The sequence below is a fragment of the Dryas octopetala genome, chromosome 9 (genome assembly GCF_963921425.1).
Source record: "Dryas octopetala chromosome 9, drDryOcto1.1, whole genome shotgun sequence".
In the NCBI taxonomy this organism is placed as follows: domain Eukaryota; kingdom Viridiplantae; phylum Streptophyta; class Magnoliopsida; order Rosales; family Rosaceae; genus Dryas; species Dryas octopetala.
The window spans coordinates 13,569,279-13,588,508 of NC_141374.1; the positions used below are offsets into that span (position 1 = coordinate 13,569,279).

Sequence of the window (19,230 nt, forward strand, 5' to 3'; positions counted from 1 at the left end):
TTGAATTAATATATGCAATGATTAAATTAATGATACACCAACTGTCCCGGGGCATATAAATAAGCAAAAATGGGGCAGATGGTGTGTTTAACCAATTTTTGCTGTTAATGCATACACATTTACATTACAATAAAAGTGAGCTCAAGTTTTAGAAACTAGTGTGCCAAATGGCTTCATCACCCTCCCCACATCTCTGGTGCACCTCCTCCATTCTCTCCACCGATTTGCATATGCCACTGCAGCTCCAATCAAATGATGCAGCACAAGGGTTTCCGGCTTGAGCTTTCCACTCACAATCTATGAGACAGATAGAGTTCACAGTGGTATACAGTAGAGTTTACTAATGAGATCACTTGGAAGATGTGAATAAAAGCCAGAAAGTACATTTCTCTAGTTGGAAGCATGAACTGAACATTACATTTTTAAGCTTGCCACAATTTTCAGCAATTAATAAGATGAGTTTTACATCTTTAATAGCTAAGGAGATATTGCTTCTAAATATAACTATTAACTGATTTATAGAGAATAATAAAAAACATCAATCTTGAGGGAAAGCATAAAGAAAGTAACAGTAACCTACCTGGAGGAGTCCCACAGCAAAGGCTTCGCTCATCAATGTGCTCAACATCAAGACCAATAAACCAAGAACCCAAAGAGACATCTTCATTTGCAAATCTGTGAAGTATGTGCCTAAAGGGAAAAGAAACCAATTAATAAAAAAATTTAAGCTATATAACAAGAGCAAAATGATGCTGCACAAAAGCGATTACCTATGTACCGAAATGTAAGTTGCCAAGTCTTTGGAAATTGCATATATTTGGCCTGTTGCATGCCGAAAATACTTATTTCCCTCCTCTCCAAATTTCCAATATTCCGGTTCATGGTACTTGGCCTCCCTACCATAAGAGGAACAAATGATGAATGATGCACATAAATAATAACCCAAAAGATGCACAATATTTGGCTGCTTACTTATTTGCCAGGACAGGTCCAGACTTCATGCAACCAATATATGTACGAGGTTTTGATCTATGGCGGGCCAAAGTAGAACCAACCGTACCTGTCAAATGTTCAAATCAATTTAGTATCCCTGAATTTGCATCCAATTTGTCCCCCTCCTCACTTTCCTATTTCCATAGCAGAAGCAGCTCCATTAGAATAATTATATACACTAACCAAGATTTACGTGCACATCATCATCAACTTTAATATAGAAGTCAGCATCCCACTTATTGACAGCTGTTGTAAAGTATAATTGGGTTTTTGATGACAATTCGTGGTATCCTTCTATATGGTTCTGCATACATACAATTACAACACTGCATGAGGTTCACAAAAGTGATTTGAACTTTGAACCAATGTACAATTCAAACATAAAATAACTATAAAAAGCCCACCAAAGGATTTAAGAATTTTGTTCCTTTGATTGGTTCCCAAGAGAATACATCTGCATCACGCATTGCATGGGTCTCCAAACAACTGACTGGAGATAACAGGCTACCTTGGTTCTAGGCACTCAGTAACTTACCAGTCGCAAGAAATCCTTTTGTTGCTCTTCTTCTGCTTCAATGGCACGATCCAAAACGCCACCAGGAGTCGCACTGAAAACCAGAAAAATGAGCCAGTATATCCTGTCAAAATTATCATTCTGAAGAAAGCAGTTTAATAAGTAACTTGCACTATTGAGTAAGCCTACCTGTGTCCAATAACAAATCGTATTATAATTCCCTTTTCTGTCTCTAACTTCTTTAGCTCGTCACCTGGAAAAATGCAATAAAAACAATTAATATAGCAGCTACCAATTTTTTAAGTGAGAGAATAGTTATTAAGTTTCTGGATTTGAACCGTGGGGCATCCACGTTTCCCTGATTGAGTCCCTTCGCTTTCTGCTGCTGAAGGCCGTCATGATTCCCATCACAAAGAAAACCTTCTGGCGCTCCCTCAATGGCTCGCTTCCCGGTTTTGTAACTACTGGAGATCCTTCATGATTGTCAACTTTGGAAGCTCTAGCTGCCGCTAGCTGAACCTCCAACGATGAGATTGTCTTGTCTAATGTCCTGGAAAGTTGTGACAAGAAAGTTTCATGTGAACGAGCTTTAGTTAAAAGAGAAAAAGTGATTGTGAGTTCTGACAGAATTTCTTTCAAATGTACTAGAAGGATATGGGAAGTTACATGATCACATCATGTGTTTGCGAGACTTGAGAAAGGATGTCTCCCACCTGGTCAGTGGCCTCCTGTAGTAGCACAGATAATATTATTGAAGTGTGTTACAACTGAAATGGAGCTAATGAATATTAGGATCTTGTAACTTGCCTTCTCACAATTAACGATGGGATGAAGAGCTGTTGATTGATGTTTGTCCAGTGATGAAGCCTCCTCATCCATCTTGTCTGGGTCAGGAACATCCCAAAACCTGCAAGATAGACATGAGTAACTGACCAAAGCACATCTATATAGAAAAGAATAATATGGACCAGAGAAATATCTCATTAATGGGATAGATGACCACTACAACCTCAGTTCATGCACAAACAATATGCATAGTGCATAATCATATAAATATATGAACATGCTTATCTCTTAGCCTAGCCCTAACAGCATAATGTATCTCTTAGCCTTAGATCTTAGTTTAAGCTCTATACTTTTCCTTGCAAATTTCAATTTTTTGTTCCAATTACATTCAGTTTAATGCAATTTCCTTTCCTAACCTATTATGTTCCAACTCTTATATTTTACTTTATGGTAGTTCAGTTAAATCCTTAGCTTTCCAAGGTGATCCAAGGACCCCTACTGAGTGTTGCTTCTTACTCTCTTTGCATGCATGTGATTCGAGTCAGATTTGGGTAGCACACTTAGTATTCAATTTGCTCCCATTTGTAAGCTTCATGTTCCTTCTAAAACCCCAGCCTCACAGAGACTACTATGACCAGGATTTGATTCCTCAAGTAAAAAATGTTCCAACACAATGTGACTGATGTCAAGCACCACTCATGAGGTTCATCTTAGCATCAGCTTAGCCAAGAATAAGGTCAGAGACTTTACTTCATTTAGGATAGCCAGCCTGCCACCATTTAAGGACTCCAACTGCTAGAATTAGAAATCTCTTCCAGCACCATTGAACTTTTTCAACTGGTCACCATTAGTTTATTGACCATCCCAAATGACTTGCCTTTCAATAACCATTTGCCTAGTGAAATACAAAACCAACTCTCCAGCAAATGAATAACCAATATCAAGAGGAACCCAGAAATCCAATCAGACTTAACCTCTCAGAGTTCAAAGCTAAATATCACCAAATCTACTACTTTCCACACTAAAAAGCCAAGAGATCGTAGCATGAATGCTTTTCTACCCGACAGTATCGATTAGCAAGAGACTTATTTGCATTTGCGGATTTGCCAATTCATGTATCTTGATATTAAGACCAAGTTTAGCACCCATTGCTCCAATTGGTTACTTAAACCATACAGAATTACTAAAATAGGATTAGCAAAAGTCCTAATTTTGACCATGGGTTCCAAAAGCAGAGACCTTGAATCCATAAATCAGAGAAGCATTTGCAAACAGCAGCGAAAAAGGGTCAAAAAAAGAAGGCTCATTTGCAGCAAACAACATAAAGCATGAAAATTTACAAGTCTCAATAGTAGGAGAGGCAAATCTAGAAGCTGAATCACCTCAGCACAAGATCTCAGGCATTTCCTACAAGAGAGAGAGAGAGAGAGAGAGAGAACCTGTTGACAACAAGAACACCCAAGAAGAAGCTGGCAATGCAAAAGAGAGAGACCCATCTGGTGGAGACTCCATTGCCAACCTTGTGAGGTCTGCTCAGACCCATTTGATTCGAAAAGACTTCAGCTTTAAGGAACCTTCTCTTTTGCTTAACCTTTGTGAGTAGTGGGGCTAATGGGTTATGGGCGTGGAAGGAGGAAGCGTTATGAAGAAGATATAATGAGCAACCCCATTAGAGAAAGAGCAGAGTCTTATGCTGCACAGACAACAACAAAATCACGCCCTGAAAATGAAATAGTGACATATTTGAAAAGGAAAGGAAATTGATGGATTTAAATTTAAGGTAAGCCAGTAAGGTAATGTTTTTCACTTCATCAGCTTTCTTAAACCAATCAAACACACTCACCACTCACCAGGGGAGATGAGCTACCTAGTAATTATGTTCCACTCCATTGTTCTGTCACGGGGAAATTCTTTTAAAATATTTTGGGAAATGACAGAGGTCATGACAGCTTTAACTACCAATAATGCCCCTTTATTCTTTTTTTTTTTTGGCCAACAATGCCCCTTTTTTTTTTTTTTGGTCGAAACAACAATGCCCCTTTATTCTTAAGCAATGGATTCAGGATTGGCTACTTTCTGCGCCTCTGTTTTTTGAGAGGCATGCCCCTCGGTTTTTGTTCTGTTTTCTTTTATTTTATTTCCTATACGCTGTCACCTTTCTCCTTTCTCTATTATCATTTTACATATTTTCTTTATAATTTATAAAAATAAAATTTATAGACTAATAATTGATGAGAAATTATTTTGAAAAAAAAATATATAATTGATGAGAAATTCTCCACTAATTGCATGCGAATATTGATAGGCAATTTGGCATACTATATCAAATATCAAAAGCAATCAAATATTTTATCTTATTCTTTTTTTCTATACTAAAGGGGATCGAACTATGAATACATCTTACTCTTAACACATTTTTTTGGCCTGTTAATCTTAACAATGTTGACCTATCTAAATTGTTGTTTAAAACTTATATTTTTTATTTTAATTCTTGAATTTTAAGCATACAAATGAGTTAAAATTAAATTTAAGTGACGATATTAATAAATCTTAACATATACTTTTAACATGCCGACTAATCAGTAGAAGTCAATGACCTCTATAAAAGAAGCAGTACGCATATAGTTTAAAATATTGTAATATACATTATGATTTATAGTGGTATTTAGCACATCCATAACTTCTTGTCTGGGTTGTTTTTTTACTTTTACCCTTCTTGATTTATCCAACCATGAACATTCAGTTGGTCACCAAGATCATGTTTGCCTAATAAAATTCAAAGTTGGGGTCTCGATGCACAATGGTACACTACACGCAACAATCACGATTACAAATTTACAATACAACTTATTATTATTATATGTTCACAATCATCACTATTTTTAATCCATAATTTGGTCCTATATCAAAGTACAATACTCATTGACATGATAAAAAAATGTGAAGTACATTTGGCCCTTTGGGAGATGGATGGGGGGAATTGCTTAAGGTTTGTCCAAAACAAATTTTGATACCTATAAATGTCATCAGCATGCTGCAAAGCTTGACTGTATAAATAGTTAATAGCACATGGAAGTTGCTTAAAGAGGCATACTAGATATTGGATGGTTTTTCATTTTAGTAATTGATTTAACAATGTTACTTGATTGTTTGTGCAAATAAGTTGACATCATTTTAGTTTTGTACGTCTTCGTATATTTAGCTGCATATGACAAAGACATTAATTGGTTGTTTATTTCTTTTATTAATTAATAGGTATGAAAATCATACTTTGAAAATCAGCAAGCTACCTTACTCCACATCAATAGGAGCGGCATCTGTATTAATTAATACACATCGATTTATAATTTTTGATAAATTTGTAATCAAAAGTTGAGCTAATAATTGGTGTTTCTAATATTATTGACATTATAAAATTTGAATGTGTTAATTAAAAATTCCCACCATTTTTGTACTTTTACTTAAGAAAATGTGAAGATCAAATTTTGATTGCAAGTGTGAAGTAAAGCGCTCTACTACTCAAGTTGTTCTCAATTCCCACTAACAAAACTATATTTGAACCGTGTAAGTCTAACTTCATGTTTTCATGAAGATTAAATATAATCTTCTTAATAAGGAGCAAAGATGATTTATAAAAGATTTGTATCATCTATATGCAAATTATCCACATGTGATTCGCATGAAATTTTATAAGCTAATATTTTATGTTAATATGTTAAATGAGCAATTTATATGCATTGACATATAGAATTGTTCATTTATACAAAATTAACATATAAGATTACTCGTATGGACTCCATTTAAAACACATTAAAGATGATCAACATGCGAGAATTCCCTTATTAAATTTTAAAGATGTAGTAATCCTTTTAGGGGGTGTCCAAAACTCAGATTTTAAAGAAGTTTAATAGATTTTAAAATTCATAGAATCTATCAAAATCCAAAGAAATTGGGTAGAATTCTTATAGAATTTGTTATGTGTAAAAAATGCATTCAAATCCAACCAAATCCATTAAAATCCTTCACTTAATGAAATTTATGACTTTTTGAGGACACCTGGATTTCATTGGAATCCTTTAAAATCTGAGTTGGGGACACCTAAAGTTTATTGGAATCCATTAAAATCTAAATTGGGAACATCTAGATTTCATTGAATTTTTAAAATCTAATGAAATCTAAGTTGGGGACACCCCTTAGTTAAGAGTAGACCTAAACACTTTATGAAGCTAAAGAGGGCAGTTTAAGTTTATTGGAATCCATTAAAATCTAAATTGGGAACATCTAGATTTCATTGAATTTTTAAAATCTAATGAAATCTAAGTTGGGGACACCCCTTAGTTAAGAGTAGACCTAAACACTTTATGAAGCTAAAGAGGGCAGTTTAGTCCAGATGCAAAAGCGAAGCTGGTCATAAAATGTACTTTTGTAGCCGAGAATTCAAAATTTAAAAGCGTTGTACCAAAAAGATTAAAAAGAAGAAAAAAAAAAGCAGAAAAATGGTAGGTTGGTCAGTTGGTGAATGATGATGGTCAGTCTTTACCATTAAAAAGTTAAAGAGAAGGTTTGTTGTTCCAGGTTCATACAAAATGGGATTACTTAAATTACCTTTCATTTATTAGGTTATGAGGCTAATTTGAGATAAAGCAAAGGGCAATATAGTCCATTCGGTGCCAACGTGCCAAATCAGAAACAGTGGTGTGCACATTTCCGCACGAAATCGTGGAGAGTGAGAGAGAGGTGTCGGAAGATGAGACAAAACGACGTGAGTACGTGATGAAATACTGCAGACTAGTTGACCGCCTTACCCCGCAAATGTAAAAATGCCTCACGGGTCCTCGTTGGCTATGACTCACTTTGACTGGTCCCCACTCCTTTTATTATTTTTAAAATTTTTAATTTATTTTTATCAGATCTAAAATGGTGGAATTTTTTATTGTTCTGTTTTGTTTTTAAACCTGTAAAGATGCAACTTGAGCCAAAAACTTAAATTATGATATATGAATTGAATTGTCAAAAATTCTATAATGCAGTAATAGCATGACATATAAATGTTTTTTAACTTAAATATTAACGGATTCATCATTTCATTATTAAGATATATATATTTTTATTTTTGAATGTGTTTGTATGTTTGTTTCATAGACGAATTCTTGATTGTTTTTTTATGGTGGTTTTATTTAATTATTTACTACCGGTATTGTTTTTTGATGTCATATTTACTAGACATATGTCAAGCTCACATGTTGCTGAAGATAATAAAAAGGCCGGCCTCTAAGGTGTAATGTCGTTGAAACTTGAAACAGTGATGGATTTTGATGGTGTGTTTTTTCTTTTTATTTTTTTGAAATGGACTGATGCTCTTTAATTAAGTTTGATTGTGTCACGAGTTTCAGTTCTCAAACAGCACCTGCATTAATTAACAAAAGATAACTAAAAGGTGCGTTTGGAGCAGGCCTGTAAAAACGGTTCAGGTCTAATGGGTTGATTTGACTCTGGCCCGATTGATTGGATCATGGACCGGCCCAACATGATATTATGGACAGGTTGGGACAACCCATTTGTGCAAAGAATAAACTGGATTTGATACTAATTTGGAAGGCAGGCTCTTATGCTAATTTGGAAGCACATACATACCACATTCACCTCATTACAAATATGGGGGAAATTATTGGTGATTTGTTGCCAAAATCTTCAGTGGACCCTGGAGAGCATGAACTGTAAAGTTGCATGTGGTTCTTTAAAACTGACTTGCCAACTCATTTGCCAAATTGGGCTCTTTTTTTCTCTCTTCATTTGGTATTTTAACTGCTTGAATTAATGTAAAATATATCATATATAATGTTGTGGTCAAATTTACCCAGGAAATAAAAGAAAAATTGGCAAATTTAAGACCACATGATGTCATTATTAATTATATAATCTTGTTGGTAAGGTATTCTTGTGTCGAAATTATGTTTATGCCAATTAGAGTGGCCGTTTGGGGAAAAAAAATTTGGGTGGAACGTCCTATCATGTCATTATGCTAACATAATACAATCAAGAAAATAACTTACCTGCCCCCGTGTTAGGGGGATAGGTGGTGTCACAAGAGAGAGAGGAAGAGAGAAAGAGAGAAAGAAAGAGAGAGAGAGAAAAAGAGAAAGAGGAGAGAGATAGGGAGAGAGGAGGGGCTGGGGATAGCAGCTGGCATCCCTTAGGATGCAGGTAAGTTCTTCTCTACGATCAATTACTTATGAGAAGTCACATGTTAATAATTTATATTTCCAATGCATGATGTAATTTTATTTTATATTTTTAATGCATAGTATGATTTTATAACGAAAAATCCAAAGCCATGTAGTAAAGTTGGTGGTTGATGGGTCCTCAGCAATTTGTGAGCACAACATCATATTCCTTCATGGCTGCAAAGTCGTTGATTAATTTATGAATGCAAATGACTCTGTTTAATTAAACTACGCGGGATTGGTCATTTGCTATAAACCAAAAAATTCAATGAGACAACCACTTGTAATGTCGCCTGTAATTAGTCGTAAGTCACTTGAGCAGACTTTGATTTTTGGCGCAGCCTATTTATGCATGCATGAGAGTCTTAGTCCAACCCATGAACATTGCAAAAGAGCATAAATAGGGTTTGTGCTTTTTGGGATAATCATCAAAAAATCACTAGGGAGATTTCCAAGGTCTAAAATCCACCACTACCTAACCCTCTTTTGTCCTTTTTTTCTTTTCAGCAAACCAATTTGTCCATAGACTTCAACGACCTAGTCTACCGTTGATCTTGCAATATTCCCATCTGGGATTTTCTTTTTTCACAACCATGTGGCCAAGAAATTAATGCCTTTTGTTTTTAGGACCTAAATAGTCAACAGTTAAGGGTTATTATCAAGTCCCCGGCCAAAAAAAAGGGTTATTAATTATCAAGACTTTTAGCATATATAGTCCATGTCAAATTATGTGTATCACACAGACCCTAACTCCTTTGGCCCTTTCCACCTTCTATTCATTAGCAGAGAAGCTTCCCTTTGAATCTCTGTTTTGTGTCCATTGTCCAAGTCTGCTTTGTATTATTATCCTTCAAGTCTTCTTTTTCTATTTTCCTTTTGGCTCAAGAAATTAGCAAGAAAGAAAGAATCGGTGTTTATAGTTTTGCAGAAAACTCCGTGGAGTACACTCTCCAAATTTAAGCTCAACACAAGCTAAATCTCATAGAGCGTGTACGGTACGTGATAGTTTACATGCGTGGCTACACAACTTCCCTCCTTTGCTAAACTGAAGTATTAATCCATTAAATCAAACATAATAGTAGCATAAACTATCAGACAGTCAAATCATTGTTAAGACAACAACATCACAGCCACCATTAGTTTCTAAAATTTTGAGATTTATTCTGATCCATGTAACATATGGTTGACATTTAGAGTTGACTTGTAAACATATTTTTCTTAATTTTCCACAACTTTTATCAACTTGATCCATCCTCCACGTTATGCAGTTATAAAAACAGGGTTTTTTTTTTTATTATTTTTTTTTATTGCAAGTAATTTGATGGAGGCATTTTCTAGCTCAAGTTCTTAATCTTTAAGTGATCTTTGATGCACCTTCTCTCTTTCTCTATGTGGTAGACACTAGACAACATGAGCACCCCAAGTTCAGTACTTGTTGTACTGTTTTTTCTGTGTGTTTTCAATGGCCAGGGAATGATATCAATGGTGGCAGCTCATAGCCATGTATGTAATGATATATGAATGATCAACATATTTCTTCTTCTTTAAGCCTGAATTGGGTGTCCTAATTAATATATTTCTCGAACAGGTTCAAATTGTTTATCTAGGAGAGAAGCAGCATGACAATCCCAAGTTGATCACAGATTCACATCATGACTTGCTTGCCACCGTAGTGGGAAGGTATATAATTTTTGCCTAGAATACATGAATGGTCCAAATTAATCTAATGTTTGTTGAGTACTCTGGTTCTTATGCTGCAGCAAGGAATTGGCCTCAGAATTGATGGTATACAGTTACAAACATGGTTTCTCTGGGTTTGCAGCCAAGCTCACAGAGTCCCAAGCCCAAACACTTGCAGGTTAGATGTTGAAAAATATTTCTAAGTGCAATAAGGATATGTGTCTGGTTTGTAATGACCAACTTATTGATGGATCAATAACCCCATTTATGATTATGTACTGTGCTTATTGTTTGATTTTTAACTTTTGTGAAATGGTGAATTCTAGAGTTGCCTGATGTTGTTCGAGTCATGCCAAATAGCCTACACAAGCTGCAAACAACTAGGAGTTGGGATTTTCTTGGCCTCTCTTCTTCTTCCCCTTCCAATATTCTTCACAAGAGTAACATGGGTGATGAGGTTATCATAGGTGTCCTTGACACAGGTCTCTCTCTCTCTCTCTCTCTCACACACACACACACACACACACACACACACACACACACACACACACACACAGAGGTACATATGTAATGGGAACTGAACAAGTACTTAATGAATCAGGGATATGGCCAGAGTCTGAATCTTTCAATGAAAAACGCCTGGGGCCAGTTCCATCCCACTGGAAGGGTGTTTGTGAATCCGGGGACGAATTCAATGCCACAAAGCACTGCAATAGAAAAATCATTGGAGCCCGTTGGTTCGTCAATGGACTTCTTTCAGAATATGGAAAGCCACTGAACAGATCTGAAAACCCAGAATTCTGGTCCCCAAGAGATGCACATGGACATGGGACTCACACTGCTAGCACTGCAGCTGGTTCTTTTGTGACCAATGTTAGCTACAAGGGCCTTGGTCTTGGGACAATTCGAGGGGGTGCCCCAAATGCTCGATTGGCCATTTACAAGGTTTGTTGGAATCTGCTTGGAGGCCAATGCTCATCAGCTGATATTCTGAAAGCTTTTGATGAAGCCATACATGATGGGGTTGATGTTTTGTCACTGTCAATTGGGTCTTCAATTCCCCAATTCTCAGATGTTGATGAGCGTGATGGCATTGCAACCGGTTCCTTTCATGCTGTGGCCAGGGGAATTACTGTTGTGTGTGCAGCTTCAAATGATGGACCTGCAGCTCAGACAGTTCAGAACACAGCACCATGGATCATAACTGTTGCAGCAAGCACCATGGATCGAGCATTTCCTACTTCCATAACTTTAGGAAACAATAAAACTTTACAGGTATGTATTTCTGTGATTGTGGCAAGTTGCATTTTTGTAATTTGAACCATTTTTCTTTTCAGCATGTAATGAAGCAACTCATATACTTTGTTATTCTTGTAGGGTCAAGCTATGTTTACAGGACCAGAGATTGAATTTACAACCTTGATATACCCAGAGTCCACAGGGCTTGACCCTACCGCCAATGGGTAGCATATTCTGTTACTTTGTATCTACATGCTTATAATTAGCTTAACAATCTATAATTATAATTCATCTTAAGGAATTACCCTTTTGCAGTGTGTGTCAATCCCTCTCACTTAGCAAAATCATGGTAGGTGGAAATGTGGTGCTTTGCTTCACTTCAGGGGGTCGTCGGGCTGTAACAAATGCTTCAGCAGTTGTGAAAGAAGCAGGTGGTGTTGGCCTAATTGTAGCAAGGAATCCAAGTGATGCCTTATATCCATGTGATGATGACTTTCCATGCATTGAGGTCGACTATGAGATTGGCACCCGAATACTATTTTATATTCGGTCTACCAGGTAGCATCAATGTGTTATGGTCCTTGTTGACAGTATGATAATTAATAATTACGGTTAGGTTTGTTTCAATGTTTGTAATTCTCTAGTTTTGTTTGGAGTGCACAGATCTCCTCTTGTAAAGTTGAGCCCTTCTAAAACACTTGTGGGCAAGCCATTATCAGCCATGGTGGCCTATTTTTCATCTAGAGGGCCAAACTCCATTGCACCAGCAATTCTCAAGGTATCACCAATATGCTTAATGCAGAGGTTTTATTTATAAATGTGCAGGGAGGAGCTTCTGTACTTCTAGTTTACATAAATCCTTGCCCTCTTATTAAATTGAAAAGATCTCATGTTATATCTCTTATAACTGTTGCTCTTTCCTTCATGATATATATTTAGAGACAATTAAGTCCATGACTATGGTCCAATTTGGTTTGAGCATAATTTACCATAAAGGTCTGAGCCTCTTTATGTTTTTTCGCTTGTTATTTCTGTGTGACAGCCAGATATAGCTGCGCCTGGTGTCAACATATTGGCTGCAACTTCTCCACTTGATTCATTTTCGGATAGAGGATATGTAACGAAATCTGGAACATCAATGTCAACTCCTCATGTCTCGGGCATTGTGGCTCTTCTCAAATCAATGCATCCTAATTGGTCCCCAGCAGCCATTAAATCAGCACTAGTCACCACTGGTATGCACGGTATGCACATTTTGACATGTTCCTAATTTCATTAAGATGTATGTGGAATTTGAAGTTCTCAATCTTCATGCAGCATGGAGGAATGGTCCATCTGGTTTACCAATCTTTGCAGAGGGATCTCCTCAAAAGTTGGCTACTCCATTAGACTTTGGAGGCGGCATTGTGAATCCCAATGGAGCAGCAAACCCTGGTCTAGTATATGACATGGGCACAGCTGACTACATGCACTATCTCTGTGCCATGGGCTACAACAACACTGCCATCTCTCAACTTACAGGGCAATCCACAACATGTCCCATAAAGAGACCATCTATCCTGGAGATTAACCTACCTTCCATAACTATACCAAATCTGAGAACTTTCATTACTATAACAAGAACTGTCACAAATGTAGGAGCCCCTAAATCCATTTACAAGGCTACAATTGATCCTCCATATGGTACAGTGGTATTTGTAAATCCCAATGCCTTGGTCTTCAACTCTACACTTCAAAAACTCACTTTCAAAGTTACAATCTCGGCAACCCACCAGATGAACACAGGATACTATTTTGGAAGCCTTACTTGGACTGATAGAGAGCATGCTGTGAGAATTCCCTTGTCTGTGAGGACTGATTTTTTGCAACCTTATGCTGATGATTACTGAATTGAAAAAGGAAATAAATTAGTATTCTACAGATTTCAGTACATTCATTCACTTTGACCTTATCTTCATATATCTATTAACAATAGGATTACAACTATTTGTACATGTTTTTTATCTGTCAGCCATATCTAGCTGATGCAGAAATATCCGAATAGAGTTTCAGCATAACCCTGTTAGCCTAGCAAGATGTATAATATGTAATTAAAAAAATGGGGACTCTTTGAAAAATGTATATAATTTGGTTCATAATTAATTTTAAGTTGTTTCTGTTGAATTAGATGGGTTGTTGTAATAAACTATAGTTGATGACAATGAAAAACAGAAGAACACAAAGTTAGAATCAAAGAAAACAAATTAAACCCAAGGGATTTATAAACGAATTTAAATTCCAAGTCATAAATTTAACAAATTTTAAAAAATTTGGATGGTTCTTCCAATGATTTTTAACAAGAAGGCTTCTAGGAGCTCATTAAGAAACCAACCAGGACCGACTTGCTCAACTATTTGATTTATTTATCTTGTACTTATCTCTTCAAATTAGTTGGCCAATTTCTTAGGCCCCAATCCTTTAATTTGTTTATATTTTATAACATATGTTTATTCATTTCTTAGGCCACAATTCTTCCAACCCTTTTTATAATTGGCCGCCCAATATAATACAGATAGTAAGATACCATCAAACATGGACTACAAAAAAATAATATTACTTTTATTTTTAGTTAGTCCTTGTTTGTGCTATCAACTTCAGGAGGTTGTTGAGTTCATACTTGTAGTCAAATATTGCAATTACAAAGCTATGATACAATTTGCCACTTTCCAATGATATTTCTACTAATCCCTTGGATAAGTAATGATGAATATGATGACTGCAAGTCTTTGAATTTCCGGAGAACTGGAAGCTTGCTCCATCTATCAACAAAAATTTATACAGGGAGAATATAATATAGGCTTACTTATGTTTTTACCACCCATAGTTTCAGTTTATTCTCACTTTACTACTCAGATGTTTATTTGTCCCACTTTACTACCTATAACTATTTTCATATCCCACTTTACCTTTTTTCGTCCATTCCATCACCCAAGCCGTCGAAAATGCTGATGTAGCAAGGGCATTTTTGTCACCAATATTGACGGATTAGCTGATGGAATTGACGGAAAAAGGTAAAGTAAGACACAGAAAATAGTTGTAGGTGGTAAAGTGGGACAAATAAATATCTGGGTGGTAAAAACATAATTAAGCCTATAATATATGTTAAAGTCAAATTTTATTTGTAGAAGCATCATATTAAGATGCTGGCATCAAAAGCTATCGTAGCCTCCAAGGGGCTTTAAGGTTTAATCATCACTATATAAGGCAATACACTAAACGTTTATGCTTCAAAAGACTACAACTAGCTCATAAAGTTTTTTTTTTTTCGTCGAATAGCTCATAAAGTTTATCCACATCCATTTGTCTCATAATGGGATCTCTTCTAATGAATAAGAAGAGCAACAAAGTTTCACTGTTTGTGATGTTCAATATTTTCCTAGTCCTCTGCAGCCAAAACATCATAATTAGGACAGTCCATGCCAAGAGTAAAGTAAGTAATCTGTACTCCCAAACTAGACATCTCTTCCTTTAACAAACACATGACACATGTTTGTGATTCTCACTATTGGTTTTTTAATAGGTTCACATAGTCTACATGGGTGAAAAGCAGTACCATGATCCTGAAGTTGTAACCAGTTTGCATCACGACATGCTGGCCTCAATTGTCGGGAGGTATATATCTTGTAAACCAGTTAAAGTAGAATCTTCTGAAGTAATTATTTTCCAACATGATCAAAAGTCATAAAACAGAGTTTGCAGTTCTTAAAGACTTGAGAACTTGATCAGCTGTATACATGCAGACCTGGGAGCTTAACTTTAGGCATTACTCCAACGGATTTAGTATTAACTGAAGAAAAAAGACCTTCAATGCATTTAGGTCCATTAAATGGAATGTTAGTTTCATATGTTAAATCATTTTTCATAGGTGCAGTAGTTGAAAATGTGGTACATTAGGCCCCAAAGGAATTAAAAGAGACACTAGATTGCACAAGTATTAATATTATGGTTGTGTTCAAGTTGACTATGCCTCATTATGTCCATGCAGCAAAGAAGCAGCCACTGATTCTATGGTGTACAGCTACAAACATGGATTCTCCGGTTTCGCAGCTAAAGTTACAGAATCTCAAGCTCAGAAGATTGCAGGTAGTACTCTTGTTTACTGTGTCTTCAACTTATAATAGAGATTCAACTATTCAAGTCTTGTTCAAAAAATTCCAAATATTAGTGTCAGATTATCTTCTATTTCTATCTACTTAGAGTTACCTGGAGTTATCCGCGTTATGCGCAATCACTTACATTCTCTGCAAACAACAAGGAGTTGGGACTATCTAGGCCTCTCTCCTCAGTCTCCCAATAACCTTCTGAATGACACAAACTTGGGAGATGGAATTGTCATTGGTCTTCTGGACACAGGTTCCTTCTCTGACCTCTCTTTCTGTGTGAGTTTGTGAGTCCAATGAAAGAAATTAATTCTGATAAACAAGTCTTCAAATGGTGGCAGGTATATTGCCAGAGTCAAGGGTATTCAATGATGAGGGGCTGGGGACAATCCCAACCCATTGGAAGGGTCAGTGTGTATCTGGACAGCAGTTCAATGCCTCAACAGATTGTAACAGAAAACTAGTAGGAGCAAAATGGTACATTGATGGTTTTCTTGCTGAGAATGAGCAGCCATTCAACACCACTGCAAGCCCTGATTTCTTGTCCCCAAGAGATGTTGTTGGACATGGAACACACACATCAACTATTGCTGGTGGCTCCTTTGTATCCAATGCAAGCTACAAAGGCCTTGGCCTAGGATTAGTCAGAGGTGGAGCACCACGGGCTCGTTTGGCCATGTACAAAGTGTGCTGGAATGTGCCAAGGGGACAGTGCTCATCTGCTGACATTTTGAAAGCTTTCGATGATGCAATACATGATGGAGTTGATGTTATATCAGTGTCTCTTGGAACCCAAATTCCTTTGTTTTCGGACGTTGATGACCGCGATGGGATTAACATTGGTTCGTTCCATGCTGTGGCCAAGGGTATACCTGTTGTTTGTGCAGCTGCAAATGAAGGACCTTCTTCATACACAGTTGAAAACACAGCACCCTGGATCTTAACTGTAGCAGCTACCACAATTGATCGATCCTTTCCTACACCTATTACACTTGGGAACAACTTAACCATACTGGTAATTTGTACACAATTTGTGGCAAACTTCATGAAGTCACAAATATTATATATATATATATAATATAATGCATAATACATAATATATATATTCATTTTCTTAATTTAGTTATATATCTCTGTAGGGTCAAGCCATTTTTGCAGGAAAAGAAGTTGGTTTTACTGGTTTGGTGTATCCAGAGAACCCAGGACTTATCCCTGCACTAGCCGGGTAATGTAATTATTTGTGCAATTATTTCTAACTAGTTTCTGTTTGCTTGAGATCAATCTAAAACTTTGACTTCTTTGTTCTTATATTTGGAGTTTAAAAACTGCTCATTGAGCATGGTGGTACATTTTTCCACAATGCTTTGTAATATCTAACAAAAGTTTACTTGCAGCGTCTGCGAGTCCCTCTTACTTAACAACACACCAGTGGCTGGAAATGTAGTCCTCTGCTTTACAACAGTGGCCAGGCGAACTCCAGTAGCAAGCGCTGTCTCTAGTGTGAGAGCAGCTGGTGGGGTTGGGGTTATTGTTGCCAGAAGCCCTGGTGATGTCTTGGGTCCATGTAGCAGTGACTTCCCATGTATTGAAGTAGACTATGAGCTTGGCACTCAGATACTATTCTACATCCGATCCACCAGGTACCTTCATCTTAAGTTCTTAACCATCATCATAATCAATTCACCATCAATAGTCATGTTCTCTGTTAACATATATATGGAACTTTTCGACTACTCTCTGTGGTAAACAGATCTCCTACAGTGAAATTGAGCCCGTCTACAACACTGGTGGGGAAGCCTGTGTCAACCAAAGTTGCCACTTTCTCATCTAGAGGGCCTAACCCCATTGCACCAGCCATACTAAAGGTACAAAATCCTACTACTTTAGCCATTTTTAAAGTAACAAAATTGAATTCGAATTAAACCCTTTTCCTTCCTAGCCAAGATACATCATGTATTTTTGTTGCCACAGCCAGACATAGCTGCACCTGGTGTAAGCATATTAGCTGCCAGCTCTCCCTTTGATCCCTATATGGATGGAGGATTTGCCTTGCATTCAGGAACATCAATGGCAGCTCCTCATGTCTCAGGCATTGTGGCACTCTTAAAAGCATTGCACTCCAATTGGTCCCCTGCTGCAATAAGATCAGCGCTAGTAACAACAGGTTAGGTTAATCCATGACCATTTTAGTTATTTGAATGACAAAAATTGGTTTTGCAAACAATTCCAACTTCTGGTGTAAGTAACCAAATTAATCCAAAATTTCATGACAGCATGGAAGACCGATCCATTCGGAGAGCCTATCTTTGCTGAGGGGTCACCACAGAAGATTGCCAATCCATTTGACTATGGAGGAGGCCTTGTGAACCCCAACAAGGCAGCAGACCCTGGTCTTGTATATGACATGGGCACAAATGACTACATCAAATACCTTTGTGCTGTTGGCTACAACACCTCATCTATCTCTCAACTTGTTGGACAAGCCACAACATGTCCCAGTACCAAGCCTTCAGTTCTGGATGTGAACCTACCTTCCATAACCATCCCAAATCTAAGAGACAATGTTACACTCACCAGAAGTGTCACAAATGTTGGTCCAGCCAACTCAGTATATAAGGCTCATATAGACCCTCCACCAGGCATCAAAGTAGCTGTAAGACCTGAGAGTTTGGTTTTCAACTCCACCATTAAAACAATCTCTTTCACAGTTGCTGTTTCCACCACCCACCAAGTGAACACTGGATACTATTTTGGAAGCCTCACCTGGACTGATAAGGGCGGCCATGTGGTGACAAGTCCCATATCTGTTAGAACACAAATCATTCAGTATTATACAGATGGCAATTGAAAATTTAGTCATCCATTGCCAGAGGGATAACTATGCAAATAAATGATATCATATAGAATATAATAAGGGAGATGTAACAAAGACTATATGCAACTCTTCCATTCTTCCAGAAAATGGGTATGCCTTCTTCTTCCCCACTTATCCCTTCTTCTCAGTTTCCTCTGCATTTTCCCCTCTCTCTACGCTCATGAACAAACCTATCATCTTCCTCCTCTCACCATTTGGATTACTTACAGAGATTGAGTTTCAAATCAATAGTCTAGCTTATCAGTGAACTTGCTTTATAATCAATATATTGTATTTTCATCCATCACTATAATGAGTGGACTTACTTTGTATTTGATTAAAGAATTATCTTCTAAACAATAAGCCCCAAAACTTAGTACGACAATGAAGTAATATTTTTCCGATCGCATAACCCAAATTTTTTAGCTTATCAAACGGTCATTCCATACAAATTAATTGTTGTCTCCATCAGAACTGGAAATCATCTACTTCAAGTCTCAAAGCCAGGGAAAAAAAAAAGAATAAAGAAAAAGAAAGATAGAGAACATCGTCACTGCTGAAAAATTCCAAGACCAAACGGTGCGGGGAAAGGAGATGATTGGGGGTTCATTCATGAAGAATAGAGAGGAGGAGAAACAACACAGATCAATGAAAAACGCAAACTAAACAATCAAGTTTTTTCTAAAAGAATTATGCTGACGTGGAGTAACTTAAGACCATTGGATTAATTGTAGAGTGATGATCTATCAAAAGGCAAGAAAAGGCAGACAAGCATCCAAAGGCAGAGGAGCAAAATCCCAG

The 19,230-nt window shown here is 36.9% G+C and overlaps 3 protein-coding genes across 7 annotated transcripts; 2 read left to right on the forward strand and 1 right to left on the reverse strand.

Annotated features, from left to right (window-relative positions):
* On the reverse strand, positions 1 to 4,195 carry LOC147274379 (Galactosyltransferase family protein). 2 transcript variants are annotated; one of them, XM_086255821.1, is made up of 12 exons: positions 4,144 to 4,195; positions 3,733 to 3,986; positions 2,315 to 2,414; positions 2,174 to 2,235; positions 1,846 to 2,057; positions 1,697 to 1,760; positions 1,529 to 1,601; positions 1,177 to 1,297; positions 973 to 1,060; positions 771 to 896; positions 581 to 690; positions 1 to 297 (listed from the first exon to the last, which is right to left on the reverse strand). In XM_086255821.1, the coding sequence occupies exons 2-12, from the start codon at positions 3,834 to 3,836 to the stop codon at positions 149 to 151; spliced, it is 1,209 nt and encodes a 402-aa protein (XP_086111947.1). In that variant the 5' UTR covers positions 3,837 to 3,986; positions 4,144 to 4,195; the 3' UTR covers positions 1 to 148. The 2 variants fall into 2 exon arrangements, with proteins under 2 accessions (XP_086111947.1, XP_086111948.1); XM_086255822.1 differs by having other exon boundaries at positions 4,137 to 4,186.
* Positions 4,196 to 9,382: 5,187 nt separating this feature from the next.
* Positions 9,383 to 13,422, forward strand: LOC147274380 (subtilisin-like protease SBT3.8). 3 transcript variants are annotated; one of them, XM_086255820.1, is made up of 10 exons: positions 9,383 to 9,512; positions 10,106 to 10,197; positions 10,278 to 10,375; positions 10,524 to 10,679; positions 10,799 to 11,472; positions 11,575 to 11,660; positions 11,752 to 11,994; positions 12,100 to 12,214; positions 12,479 to 12,680; positions 12,754 to 13,422. In XM_086255820.1, the coding sequence occupies exons 3-10, from the start codon at positions 10,300 to 10,302 to the stop codon at positions 13,323 to 13,325; spliced, it is 2,124 nt and encodes a 707-aa protein (XP_086111946.1). In that variant the 5' UTR covers positions 9,383 to 9,512; positions 10,106 to 10,197; positions 10,278 to 10,299; the 3' UTR covers positions 13,326 to 13,422. The 3 variants fall into 3 exon arrangements, with proteins under 3 accessions (XP_086111946.1, XP_086111944.1, XP_086111945.1); XM_086255818.1 differs by lacking the exon at positions 9,383 to 9,512 and adding an exon at positions 9,745 to 10,020; XM_086255819.1 differs by lacking the exon at positions 9,383 to 9,512 and adding an exon at positions 9,750 to 10,020 and having other exon boundaries at positions 12,479 to 12,671.
* Positions 13,423 to 14,785: 1,363 nt separating this feature from the next.
* LOC147274381 (subtilisin-like protease SBT3.5) lies at positions 14,786 to 18,994 on the forward strand. Of its 2 annotated transcripts, XM_086256393.1 has the most exons (10): positions 14,786 to 14,905; positions 14,996 to 15,087; positions 15,461 to 15,558; positions 15,673 to 15,828; positions 15,917 to 16,590; positions 16,715 to 16,800; positions 16,970 to 17,215; positions 17,326 to 17,440; positions 17,547 to 17,739; positions 17,849 to 18,994. In XM_086256393.1, the coding sequence occupies exons 1-10, from the start codon at positions 14,786 to 14,788 to the stop codon at positions 18,421 to 18,423; spliced, it is 2,355 nt and encodes a 784-aa protein (XP_086112519.1). In that variant the 3' UTR covers positions 18,424 to 18,994. The 2 variants fall into 2 exon arrangements, with proteins under 2 accessions (XP_086112519.1, XP_086112521.1); XM_086256395.1 differs by lacking the exon at positions 14,786 to 14,905 and having other exon boundaries at positions 15,050 to 15,087; positions 17,326 to 17,461; positions 17,607 to 17,739.
* The last annotated feature ends 236 nt before the right edge of the window (positions 18,995 to 19,230 follow it).

Excerpts from the sequence above, each read along its gene's own strand:
- LOC147274379 (XM_086255821.1), bottom strand. The coding sequence starts at position 3,836 with ATGGGTCTGAGCAGACCTCACAAGGTTGGCAATGGAGTCTCCACCAGA. Across the intron at positions 1,298-1,528 it reads AAAAGGATTTCTTGCGACTG|AACCATATAGAAGGATACCA; the intron begins GTAAGTTACTGA and ends GTATGTATGCAG. Across the intron at positions 298-580 it reads TTGCTGTGGGACTCCTCCAG|ATTGTGAGTGGAAAGCTCAA; the intron begins GTAGGTTACTGT and ends TCTGTCTCATAG.
- LOC147274380 (XM_086255818.1), top strand. The coding sequence starts at position 9,928 with ATGAGCACCCCAAGTTCAGTACTTGTTGTACTGTTTTTTCTGTGTGTT. Across the intron at positions 10,680-10,798 it reads CATAGGTGTCCTTGACACAG|GGATATGGCCAGAGTCTGAA; the intron begins GTCTCTCTCTCT and ends TTAATGAATCAG. Across the intron at positions 11,995-12,099 it reads TTTTATATTCGGTCTACCAG|ATCTCCTCTTGTAAAGTTGA; the intron begins GTAGCATCAATG and ends TGGAGTGCACAG.
- LOC147274381 (XM_086256393.1), top strand. The coding sequence starts at position 14,786 with ATGGGATCTCTTCTAATGAATAAGAAGAGCAACAAAGTTTCACTGTTT. Across the intron at positions 15,088-15,460 it reads CTGGCCTCAATTGTCGGGAG|CAAAGAAGCAGCCACTGATT; the intron begins GTATATATCTTG and ends ATGTCCATGCAG. Across the intron at positions 16,801-16,969 it reads CTTATCCCTGCACTAGCCGG|CGTCTGCGAGTCCCTCTTAC; the intron begins GTAATGTAATTA and ends GTTTACTTGCAG.